Source organism: Pleurodeles waltl, chromosome 10, assembly GCF_031143425.1.
Source record: "Pleurodeles waltl isolate 20211129_DDA chromosome 10, aPleWal1.hap1.20221129, whole genome shotgun sequence".
Classification (NCBI taxonomy): Eukaryota; Metazoa; Chordata; class Amphibia; order Caudata; family Salamandridae; genus Pleurodeles; species Pleurodeles waltl.
In genome coordinates this window covers 1,070,648,305-1,070,660,381 of record NC_090449.1, presented here as the reverse complement: position 1 = coordinate 1,070,660,381, position 12,077 = coordinate 1,070,648,305, and the positions used below count along the sequence as shown (strand labels likewise).

The 12,077-nt window shown below is 45.0% G+C and overlaps 1 protein-coding gene across 1 annotated transcript in view; it reads left to right on the top strand.

Annotated features, from left to right (window-relative positions):
- The window catches only part of LOC138260857 (uncharacterized), a 31,950-nt gene extending 27,821 nt beyond the window's left edge, over positions 1–4,129 (top strand). Inside the window, exon 7 of the mRNA XM_069209278.1 lies at positions 3,179–4,129. Coding sequence (XP_069065379.1) covers positions 3,179–3,364 — 186 coding nt within the window. The 3' untranslated portion in view covers positions 3,365–4,129. The remainder of the gene's footprint in view (positions 1–3,178) is intronic.
- Positions 4,130–12,077: the final 7,948 nt, after the last annotated feature.

Here is a 12,077-nt window from a genome sequence, read left to right as displayed (position 1 = left end):
GTCGGTGTGGGTTTGGGGCAGTAAGGGCATTTTTAGATTTAGGGGGGTATGGGTTTTGGGTGGTATGGCATTTTTAGGTATTAGGATGGGTATGGGGTTTTTGGGTGGTAAGGGCATTTTTAGGTTTTATGGTGGGTATGGGTTTTGGGGTGGTAAGGGCATTTTTAGGTTTTAGGGTGGGTATGGGTTTTGGGGTGGTAAGGACCTTTTTAGATTTTAGGGCAGGTATCAGTCTTGGGGTGCTAAGGGCATTTTAAGGTTTTAGGGTAGGTATGGGTTTTTGGGTGGTAAGGATCTTTTTAGATTTTAGGGTGGATATGGGTTTTGGGTGGTAAGGTCATTTTTAGGTTTAAGGGTTTTATTATACAGTTTAGAGTGAAATTGTAATGAAATATATACTAATAATACATAAGGAGATGAAGTGGAAGGCTCTCACGATCTACTAATATACTGCCATCCACAGTTTGAAAACAATGAAGGCGTAAGAGTAATTTAGACTGCCTACCATTCATAAGAATCTGTCTGATTTGCAATGTAAATGTCCGGACTGAATCTGCTAAAGGTTCACCTTCTGCATCACATGAGGGTCAAGGATGTAATGTAGTCATTTGTCCCCTCAACCTGCCAAATGTTTTGTGGGCTGTTATTGTGTATTTATTAATTGGGGGAGACCAACACCTGGAGAAACCTGCTGTGCCTTGTTGACTTGGTGGCTATAGGTCCCAGAATCTTGGCAGGAGGGGTGGAGAGACTTCACCAGCGTTATTAAGTGCACTTTGAGATCCTGCTGTGTGGGAAGTGCCTGAGCAAAGCCCGGATCAAGGGCAGGCCTGTTTTTGCCTGTCATCCGCCAGATGAAGCCAGGCTGGGCCCACTCCTTTGGTCCCATCTTCACGCAGGTACAGTACTTTATGTGTAGAAGACATTTGTTACTTCTTTTGGAGTTGCTTAAATAAAATGTGATCGAACAGCTTAATTTGCTAGCGCCTTTATATTGCCAGAGGAGTTAGTAGTGTATTTCATACAAATTATGGGGCAGTGCAAGAAGGGGCTCTACAGTCAGTGGAGACTAATTCAATAAAGAATGTGCCAATGCATTGATGGCTTCCTTCAAAGGATTGCGGGGGTCATTACAAAGGAAATTGAACTGGATGAGCTGTGCCTTTCCTCTCCACCTAATATACTTTATATAGGGCCACCCTGTTTAGTATAGCCTAACACTTGCTCCATTGTCTCTGACCCCTGACCCGTTTCTGACCCTTTACCCTGGGATAGCCAAGTTCCTGTCTGGCATTCTCGTTCACTGCCCTTTAATACCTCAACACCAGACCTGGGCCCAGCTGCAAAGTGCCGAAGGTAGCTACTTAAGATGAAGCCTCCAGTGGAAGGGAACTATATCCAAATCATCAGACTGCTCCCGAGCCCGTTTATTCGTTGTCCAATTTAGTGTGTGACAAGGTCAGATCATGAATGCAAATCTTCAACTGCTTTAAGATCGTTGGGATGCAGTAGACGAGAGTTTAGCAGTTTATGGGGTGAACGCTGCAACCCCGGGCTAAGACACTACCTCAGCCATCATTACCCCCGTTCTCATTGCCCAGATTCCTCAAGCTAAAACAGATAATTCTAATGACCTTTATAGTTCATATGGCAAGACAGCTTGGAAGAGACGACTACAGGGAGGCTGTCAAGAGCATGGCCAACCTTTGGCCCACGTGGTATGGGATTTGGGGTGGTAAGGGCATTTTTAGGTTTCAGGGTGAGCATGTGTTTTGGGGTGGTAAGGGGTGTTTAGGTTGGGTATGGGTTTTGGGGTGGTAAGGTCATTTTTAGGGTAGGTAGGGTTTTTGGGTGGAAAGGTGTGTGCGTATATATATATATATATAAATATATATATATATATATATATAGCCAACCTGCCACTTCTCCACTCATACCGCCATGGCAGTATCAGCCGCCGGGCCGGAGATGTCAAACCCCAGCCCGGCAGCCAGCATAGTACCACCGGCGCCACTTTGAGCCTATCCACCACCATGGTTTTCGTGGCGTTAGCAATGCCACGAAAACCATGGAGGTAGACCCTACCGTTGACAAGGAATTTCTTACTTGTCACTGGTAGGCGGCTCCCCACCCAACCCCCCTGACACCTCTGCCCCTCCCACCATCCAAATTCCCCCCAACCCCTTCCGATCCTCTCAACGCCCCCCAACTCCAATACAGACACACCCGCAGACATGCACCATGCATACACCCATTCACTCACACTGGCAAACATGCATTCATACATGCATACTTCCAGACATGCTCGTACACATTCTTAAACACAATCACACTGACAAGCAGACACACACTCAATTCACCATTGTTACACACATTCACTCTCACACATACACTCACAACACACACAGACGCATTCACACACACATTCACACATTCATACACACAACCAGACACACACGCAACACCCCCCTCCCCTGTCAGAAGCCCGGCTTACCTTGTTCTAGGCAGTCTTCCGGCAGGGAACGGGAAGGGGCGCTGCTACCGCCAGCAGCGCCCGCCAGCAGAACACCAGGCCATACCACAGGTCATGATACGGCTGGCAGCGTTCAACTGGCGTGGCGGAGCTGGTGGTAGCAGCGCCAGCTTACCACCGTCCGCCAGTATGATCTCTGCCAGATTTCCGCCCTTCTTGTGCCGGAAGTCCAGAAGTGATCATAATATGTTGGACGGATGGTAGCGGTGGTATCGGTATTTTGGTGGCCGTCACCGTGGCGGTAGGTGGCTTTTACCGCCAATGACAAAATGAGTGCCTATGTCTCTTCTTGAACAATGTTTGAAGATTTAAAAGGAATTCGCAGACGTGGGGAGCAACAAAACAGACTAAAGTTGTTGTGCCACAAATATTAGAGAAGTATAGAAATGTTCCTGAACATTCTTCAGCAATGCTGAAGTTTCTTGAGTTTCTGTTCCTAAATGCTTCGTCTTTCTTTGCTACCTTCTCTATAGCTTTTCCATGGATCCCTATCATCTCCTGACTTCCTATGTGGACTTGGGTAGCTCTGTTACCTTTTTCTCTCTTGCCTTTATCTCTCTTGCCATGACCTGCTGGACCTTTGACATGGTTTCCATCTTTAAGTAATGACCATCAGCCTTGTTTTATTTCTCATTTCATGGGCAGGTGCAGCAAGTATTAGGGGAGATACAGAGAAGGAAGACGACCTTCTCAGTGACAACCACTTCTACAAGGGATCTTACTGGACAGAGAGTTTGCCAGCAACATTCCAGCTCTGCCACATGCCGAACATTCCCCAGCAACCTGCTAGTTGAGTACTCCAACGAAGGTTTCACCAGCAGTGAAGACTGAAGGGCTTGTGGCACAAACTCAGATACTCAACAGCTAAGATTTAAGATGTGGTCATCCACGGACAGTTCCCAGCAAGCACATTCCATCCTCCTCCCCACTGCAATTAAAGTCTCAGAACAGAAGATTTCTTTAGTGAAGACCACAGGAAAACTGGCATTACAAAGCAAACGTTTTCATGGCACAGCTTGAGGTATCAGGCAGGAATATCCATCAGTGGCATCAGATTTATTTGTACACGCCTTATCATCCCATTAATGCTTAACATCTCTGTAGCCAATAAAGACCAATATGTTAAACAAATCATTACCCAGACTCTGGAAATGGGAACTCCACTCTGATCGTTGACTCTGACAACCAAAGAGGAAGTGACCTCCCAGCCACCCAGCTTCAATGAAAACATTCTGAGCACATAGGTTATAAAGCACATGGAGTGCCCATCAAGCACTCCACTCATCTTCTGGGATCTTCAGCATTTCCTGTGAAGGATGCTTAACAGGAAGGCACTAAGACAAAGGTAGAACTCAAGGACCAGTTACAGGGGACTTATTTTTTGGATATAGAACATTCATACTCTTAGTGGAAAGAAGGTAGTAAGACTGAGAATGCAGATCCCACCAAGATCTCTGGAATCACAGTCAACTTTGGACAAAAGCCTTAATTTGAAAGTTTGTGTGTGTTTGGCTTATGTGTGCACTGATGTCTTAAGGTTAGTATAGTCAGGAAATGTGTTTGTGTGTGTTGTGCGTCTGACCTTAAAAAGTAAACTTACAAGGGGACACGAATAGGTCGATTAACCTTTTGACTCGCAATTAAGATGTTCTTACCATAGCTCCAGTACATAATTAATAACCAATACACAATATCAATAATCACCAACAATCAATAACATCAATAATCAATGGCGTCAGTAACTGTCACACACCATGACCTTTCAGTCATGAATAACCACACCATTTAGTAGAAGTTAAGAGTATTTATTTCCCTATATTAACAATGCTAAGGGCATGTAGATTAATCTCAATATCAGATGAAACACATACAGAAACAATACTGGCTGTCCAAAGCGGCAGAAGAAACTTAATCTAATCAAAGCTTGAGCTACAACACATTCCAAGGTTACATTGCAAATTAATATCAAAGTCAACTGCATCAAAGTAATTACGTACATTAGCATTCAGCAGAGAAATTTATCAAGCATTATTCCCTCTTAGCACAATTTAATTAGTGAGGGTCCTTAACTAACCTCAGATTAGCATCAGCATGTTGGGCTTCATGCAAAATAATTTAGTAACACAAATCTGGAAATACATCTAACTATGGCTCTATCAAAACAGTGCAGTTGGTACCTAGAAAGGAAAAGCAAATATGCATAATACTCAACGGTCTAATTCATAATACCTATCCTCAATGTGGATCAGCAAGCAGAGTCAGTCTTCGTCCTCAGGACATCCGTCGATCAGCAAGACATCAGGATTCAGCATCAAAGCTGAGAAAACGCAGTCTTTAAGCATTAAAGTTAGGCATGTCTCTTATCAAGACGCACAAGAAATATTGACCTTTCGGCCAGCAAGAAAATGGGCAATGAAACTTTCTTCTCCCAGTGCAGTGTTGTTAAATCAAAACTACTAAAACTATTTCCCAAATTCCCATTAGTCAGTTAGTCTCAGGGTCAAACTTTGTCCACAACAGCAAAATCTAAGACAAATAGATTGATGCTACTAAAGCATCCCCCGCACTTTCAGGGTTGAGACATTGGCATCCTTAAGAAGATCATTTTTCAAATCTTGGATCTATGAAAAGGAAAAATACTGCTGATAACCTCCAATAAGAAATATACTGGGAGTATTACATTAGATGACCTTGGGTGAAATGGGTGCTACTAATTCAGAGAAATCCCCAGTCCTGATCATGACCCATTTCTGATTTATGTCTTAATAAGGGTCCAAACGCCAACAAAAATGATCAATGTGGATTACTGTAGAAATAATGTAGTGAATATAAGGCTCCTGGATTGCAGGAATCTTATGGAAGTTCACTGTTTGTTGTTTTTAACCACATTATTGTATACATTGCACATAACACTGGCACTTTATGTATCACAATATTCACTTTCACTGTGTTGTTATTTTAAGAGCACCTAGAAATTAATGATTGAGAATTCATTTTAAGCGTATTTACAAAAAAAGGTCATACTCAATGTTGTTGCAAAGAAATAAAATGCACAGCAACTTAAAAACACGACTGTGAACAGAATCACTGTTTACCGTGGGAGCCTAGGTATATACTTCCCCCTTCTTGACCAAAAATTTGCATTTACTACTAGTGGGCCTGCAACACTGATTGTGCCACCCACCCTAGTAGCCCCTTAACCATGTCTCAGTCCTGCCACTGCAAGGCCTGTGCGTGCTGTTTCACTGCCACTTCGACTTGGCATTTAAGAGTACTTGCCAAGCCTTAAACTCCACGTTTTCTACATATAAGTCAACCCTAAGGTGGGCCCTAGGTAACCCATAGGGCAGGGTAGGTAAAAGGCAGGACATGTACATGTGTGTTTTATATGTCCTAGTGAGGCCTGCTCCTTTAACAGTCTAGCATTAGGTCTGCCTTCATCTACTTTGTGAGTGGTAGATTCTGATCTGAAAGGGGTAACCAGGTCATATTTAGTATGGACAGAATGGTAATAGAAAATCATGCTTATTGGTGATGTTGGATCTATATTACTATTTTAGAAATACTCACTTTTAGAAAGTGAGCATTTCTCCACACTTAAAAACCATCTGTGCCTTGCAGCATGTCTCCAATCAATGGCTGGGCTGGGCGACAGCTCCCTTGTGCATTTCACCCAGACAACCACAAACACAGAAGGCTCAGTCACACCTGCACACATCTGCATACTGAATGGGTCTTCCTGGGTTAAAAGGGTGGAGGGCCTGACACTTACATTTCAAAGGCTAGTGGCCTGCCCTCACCCAATGGACTGACAAACCCCCTACTGGGACCCTGGCAGACAGAGTTGTACTGAAAGGGGGCCTTGTGCACTTCAAAACCACTCTTTGAAGTCTCCCCCACTTAAAAAGGCACTTTTGGGTATATAAACTGGGTCACTGACCCTTCCCACTCAAACACTTCTTGGGACAGACACCCTGCATCAGAACCTGCAACCTACCAAGAGAAGCTGCCTGGCTGCCCTAAGGACTCACCTGGACTGCTTTGCTGTAAAGAACTGCTGCCTTGCTGTTGCCCTGCTGCCTTGCTGGCCTCTGGCTCTGCTGAGAAGTGCTCTCCAAGGACTTGGATTGAGCTTGCCTCCTGTTTCCTGAAGTCTCAGGGCCAAAAAGACTACATCTCTGCCCTGAACAATGTGGGGGCACCTTGGCTAGTGCCAGGGTGCCCACACACTAAGTAACTTTGCACCTAACCTTTACCAGGTAAAGGTTAGACATATAGGTGACTTATAAGTTACTTAAGTGCAGTGTAAAATGGCTGTGAAATAACGTGGACGTTATTTCACTCAGGCTGCAGTGGCAGGCCTGTGTAAGAATTGTCAGAGCTCCCTATGCGTGGTAAAAGAAATGCTGCAGCCCATAGGGATCTCCTGGAACCCCAATACCCTGGGTACCTCAGTACCATATACTAGGGAATTATAAGGGTGTTCCAGTATGCCAATGTAAATTGGTGAAATTGGTCACTAGCCTGTTAGTGACAATTTGGAAAGAAATGAGAGAGCATAACCACTGAGGTTCTGGATAGCAGAGCCTCAGTGAGACAGTTAGGCATCACACAGGGAACACATACCTATAGGTCACAAACTTATGAGCACTAGGGTCCTGACTAGCAGGGTCCCAGTGACACATAAACACACTGAAAACATAGGGTTTTCACTATGAGCACTGGGTCCTGGCTGGCAGGATCCCAGTGAGACAGTGAAAACACCCTGACATACACTCAAAGACAGGCCAAAAGTGGGGGTAACAAGGCTAGAAAGAGGCTACTTTCTCATACAACCCCCCCCCCCCCAAACAAAGGACAATAAGGCTAACCTTGGCCAGTTGAGACTTTAGTGTCTAAGTGGTGATAAGTAGAGAGTAGCTCTGCAATAGACTGGTTACTCCCTTTATCATCCACTATATGGTTACTTCCCTGTGGGGATGTAAACCACCCTGTTTGAAGTTTTTTAGCTAAGCAACAATGTGAAGATGTATTTTCATAGTTTCTATCAGTAAGTTTTAGTTTAGAGCAGTGGGAATTATCCATTGAACCTATTTGTAATGATGGAAATGCCAGACAGGGATGCTGTCTCAGTAAAGCCATAGCTGGGCAAAACGTTTGTCCATATGGCTGGAAGAGAGAACAGGGATGCTGTTTCTCTTTAGGTAGAGCAGGGCAGGGATGCTGTCCTATGAGCTCCACACTAGGGCAGGGATGCTGTCCTAAGTGTTGTGAGGCAGTGCAGGGTTTCTGCACTAAAGTTTCTCTGGGAGGGTTGGAGGGATGCTCCATGTTAACTAAAATGGTGCTCTTTTTCTCACCAATGTTAGTTATCCCACAGAGAGATACTTCCACCTCAGGGAGTACAGCTTTGCCAGCTGATGATTCCCTTGGAACAGGTGCCACCCCAGGAGAGGTTTCTCCCACCACAGGAATGATATCCTGATTGGCAGGGTGGTTAGGGGATACTGTGATACCCTTTTTACCTGTTGATGGAAAGGGATCCTGAGTTTTCAGGCCTTCTCTCCTTTGCTTTTTCAATTCATTAGAAATGAGAGGGAACAATTCCTCTGGGATGCCCAGCATGGCTGCATGGGCATAAAACTCTACATCAGCCCAACCTCAGGCCTCTAGGTCATTACCTAAGAGACAGTCTACAGGTAAGCTAGGTGATACCACCACCTGCTTAGGGCCAGTAACTCCACCCCAACTAAACTGAATTATAGCTAAGGGAAGAAACTTAGTGGAGTTATGGACATCAATAATTTTATACTGTTGTCCAATGATGTGTTGTTCAGGAGCCACTAGGTTTTCAGTCACCAAAGTGATACTGGCACCTGTGTCCCTGTAGACCAAGGCCTCAACACCATTTATTGAAACTGTCTGCCTGTACTTATCCATTGTAAGGGGACAAGCAGCCAGTGTGGCAAGGCCAATGCCACTAGGTGTGACAGAAACTGTCTTGGGACTGACTGCCCCAGTTTCTATGATGGACCCATAAGTGAACCCAACTACACCCTTTGCTTGACTGTTGCCAGCAGTCCCACCACTAGTACCACTACTGCTAGGGGCACTAGAGCTTGATGTATTAGTGGTGGTAGGCTCAGGGGATCTACCTGGACAGGACTTATCCCCTGGCCTATGGCCTCTGTTTTTACACACAAAGCACCAAGGCTTTTTAAATTGTGTAGGTTGAGAAGAAGAGGAAGAATTTGTTTTATCCCCACCCCCTGAAGAGTGTTTAAGATTTGAAATGGGATATTTGGTTTTACCCTTATCCCCATGCTTATCTTGAGATTTTTCACCATCTTTCTTCTTGCCATCCTTGTCACCACCTGTATGAACTTTTCTGTTCACTCTTGTTCTGACCCATTTGCCTGCCTTCTTTCCCAATTCTTGGGGAGAGGTCAGATCTGAGTCCACTAGATACTGGTGCAACAAATCAGACACACAATTATTAAGAATATGCTCTCTCAAGATTAAGTTATACAGGCTTTCATAATCAGTAACTTTACTGCCATGTAACCACCCCTCCAAGGCCTTCACTGAATGGTCAACAAAGTCTACCCAGTCTTGTGAAGACTCCTTTTTGGTTTCTCTGAACTTCATCCTGTACTGTTCAGTGGTTAAGCCATAACCATCTAGGAGTGCATTCTTAAGAACTTTGAAATCATTGGCATGACTTTCTTTTACAGTAAGGAGCCTATCCCTACCCTTTCCACTAAATGATAGCCATAGGATAGCAGCCCACTGCCTTTGAGGGACATCCTGTACAACACAGGCCCTCCCAAGTGCAGCAAACCACTTGTTGATGTCATCCCCCTCCTTATAAGGGGGAACTATCTTGTGCAGATTCCTGGAATCATGCTCTTTTGCAGGATGACTATGGGTAATACTGCTGCTGCCACCATGGGTTTCTAAACCCAATTTCTGTCTTTCTCTTTCCACTTCTAAGGACTGTCTATCCAAATCCAGCTGTTGCTTCTTGAGCTTCAGTCTGGTTTGTTCCACTCTCAATCTATTGAGTTCCCTTTCTAACATTCTGTCATCAGGGTGGGTGGATGGGACATGCCTTGAAACAGAAGTATGGTGAGAATGAACAGAAGGGGACCAGTCCCTAACAGAAGGCATCCTAACAGCTTGGTTAACAGAAACATCACTTCTACTATGATGTGAAGGAATACTCTTGCTATGATGTAAGACAACACTATCAGTATGGTGTGACTCTACATCAGTACCAACTATGCTAGGTTGTCTGGAAATGGGCAGGCTAGGAAGTTTCTTTTCTCAATCTTTTTCTAGGGGTGTCCCTGGGTCAGATTGTGAACCATTAGCTACTTTTTCAACAGAAGGGGCACCTCTTGCCTTATCCTGTTCTACAAGCATGTTAACCAACAGTTCTCTGGGGGGATTCTTCCCCACACTTAAACCTCTTTCTATGCAGAGACTCCTTGCTCCTTTCCAGCTAAGGTGACCATAAGCAAGTTTGGACAGATCAACAGTTTGGCCTGTGCCAGACATTTTAGAAAGTGTTTAAGTGATAGAAAAAGTGAGAAAAAGTTTGTAGAACTTTTTAAAGAACAGGGAAAAAAACTTTTTTAACTTTTTAAGAACTTTTTAGAAAGTTTAGAGGTACTTTTCAGCACTTAGAAAAGAAGTGAGAGAAGAAAAGCAAAACTTTTTGGTTAGGTGTACATACACTGAACTTGTTTTGTATATTTTTCTCTTATGAAAAGTACAATGACAAAAGTGGTAAGTAGTTACAAAGCACTTATTCCACCACTGCACAACCAATGTAGGAGGCTGGACTGGCTTGTAGTGAGTACCAAGGGGTACTTACACCTTGCACCAGGCCCAGGTATCCCTTATTAGTGTATAGGGTGTCTAGCAGCTTAGGCTGATAGATAATGGTAGCTTAGCAGAGCAGCTTAGGCTGAACTAGTAGACGAGTGAAGCTCCTACAGTACCACAAGTGTCATATGCACAATATCATAAGAAAACACAATACACAGATATACTAAAAATAAAGGTACTTTATTTTTATGACAATATGCCAAAAGTATCTCAGTGAGTACCCTCAGTATGAGGATAGCAAATATACACAAGATATATGTACACAATACCAAAAATATGCAGTATAGTGTTAGAAAACAGTGCAAACAATGTATAGTTACAATAGGATGCAATGGGGACACATAGGGATAGGGGCAACACAAACCATATACTCCAAAAGTGGAATGCGAACCACGAATGGACCCCAAACCTATGTGACCTTGTAGAGGGTCGCTGGGACTGTAAGCAAACAGTGAGGGTTAGAAAAATAGCCCACCCCAAGACCCTGAAAAGTGAGTGCAAAGTGCACTAAAGTTCCCCAAAGAGCACAGAAGTCGTGATAGGGGAATTCTGCAGGAAAGACACAAACCAGCAATGCAACAACGATGGATTTCCAGTCGAGGGTACCTGTGGAACAAGGGGACCAAGTCCAAAAGTCACAAGCAAGTCGGAGATGGGCAGATGCCCAGGAAATGCCAGCTGTGGGTGCAAAGAAGCTGAGGATTCTGCAGGAACAACAAGGGCTAGAGACTTCCCCTTTGGAGGATGGATCCCCCACGCCGTGGAGAGTCGTGCAGAATTGTTTTCCTGAAGAAAGACTGCCAACAAGCCTTGCTAGCTGCAAGTCGTGCGGTTATTGTTTTTGGATGCTGCTGTGGCCCAGGAGGGACCAGGATGTCGCCAATTGCGTCAGGGGACAGAGGGGGCACCCAGCAAGACAAGGAGCCCTCGCAGAAGCAGGCAGCACCCGCAGAAGTGCCAGAACAGGCACTACAAAGAGGAGTGAAACAGTGCTCACCCGAAGTTGCACAAAGGAGTCCCACGCCGCCGGAGGACAACTTAGAAAGTCGTGCAATGCAGGTTAGAGTGCCGTGGACCCAGGCTTGGCTGTGCACAAAGGATTTCCGCCGGAAGTGCACAGAGGCCGGAGTAGCTGCAAAAGTCACGGTTCCCAGCAATGCAGTCTGGCGTGGGGAGGCAAGGACTTACCTCCACCAAACTTGGACTGAAGAGTCACTGGACTGTGGGAGTCACTTGGACTGAGTTGCTGGATTCAAGGGACCTCGCTCGTCGTGCTGAGAGGAGACCCAGGGGACCGGTGATGCAGTTCTTTGGTGCCTGCGGTAGCAGGGGGAAGATTCCGTCGACCCACGGGAGATTTCTTCGGAGCTTCTAGTGCAGAGAGGAGGCAGACTAACCCCACAGCATGCACCGCCAGGAAAACAGTCGAGAAGGCGGCAGGATCAGCGTTACAGATTTGCAGTAGTCGTCTTCGCTACTTTGTTGCAGTTTTGCAGGCTTCCAGCGCGGTCAGCAGTCGATTCCTTGGCAGAAGGTGAAGAGAGAGATGCAGAGGAACTCTGATGAGCTCTTGCATTCGTTATCTAAGGAATTCCCCAAAGCAGAGATCCTAAATAGCCAGAAAAGAGGGTTTGGCTACTTAGGAGAGAGG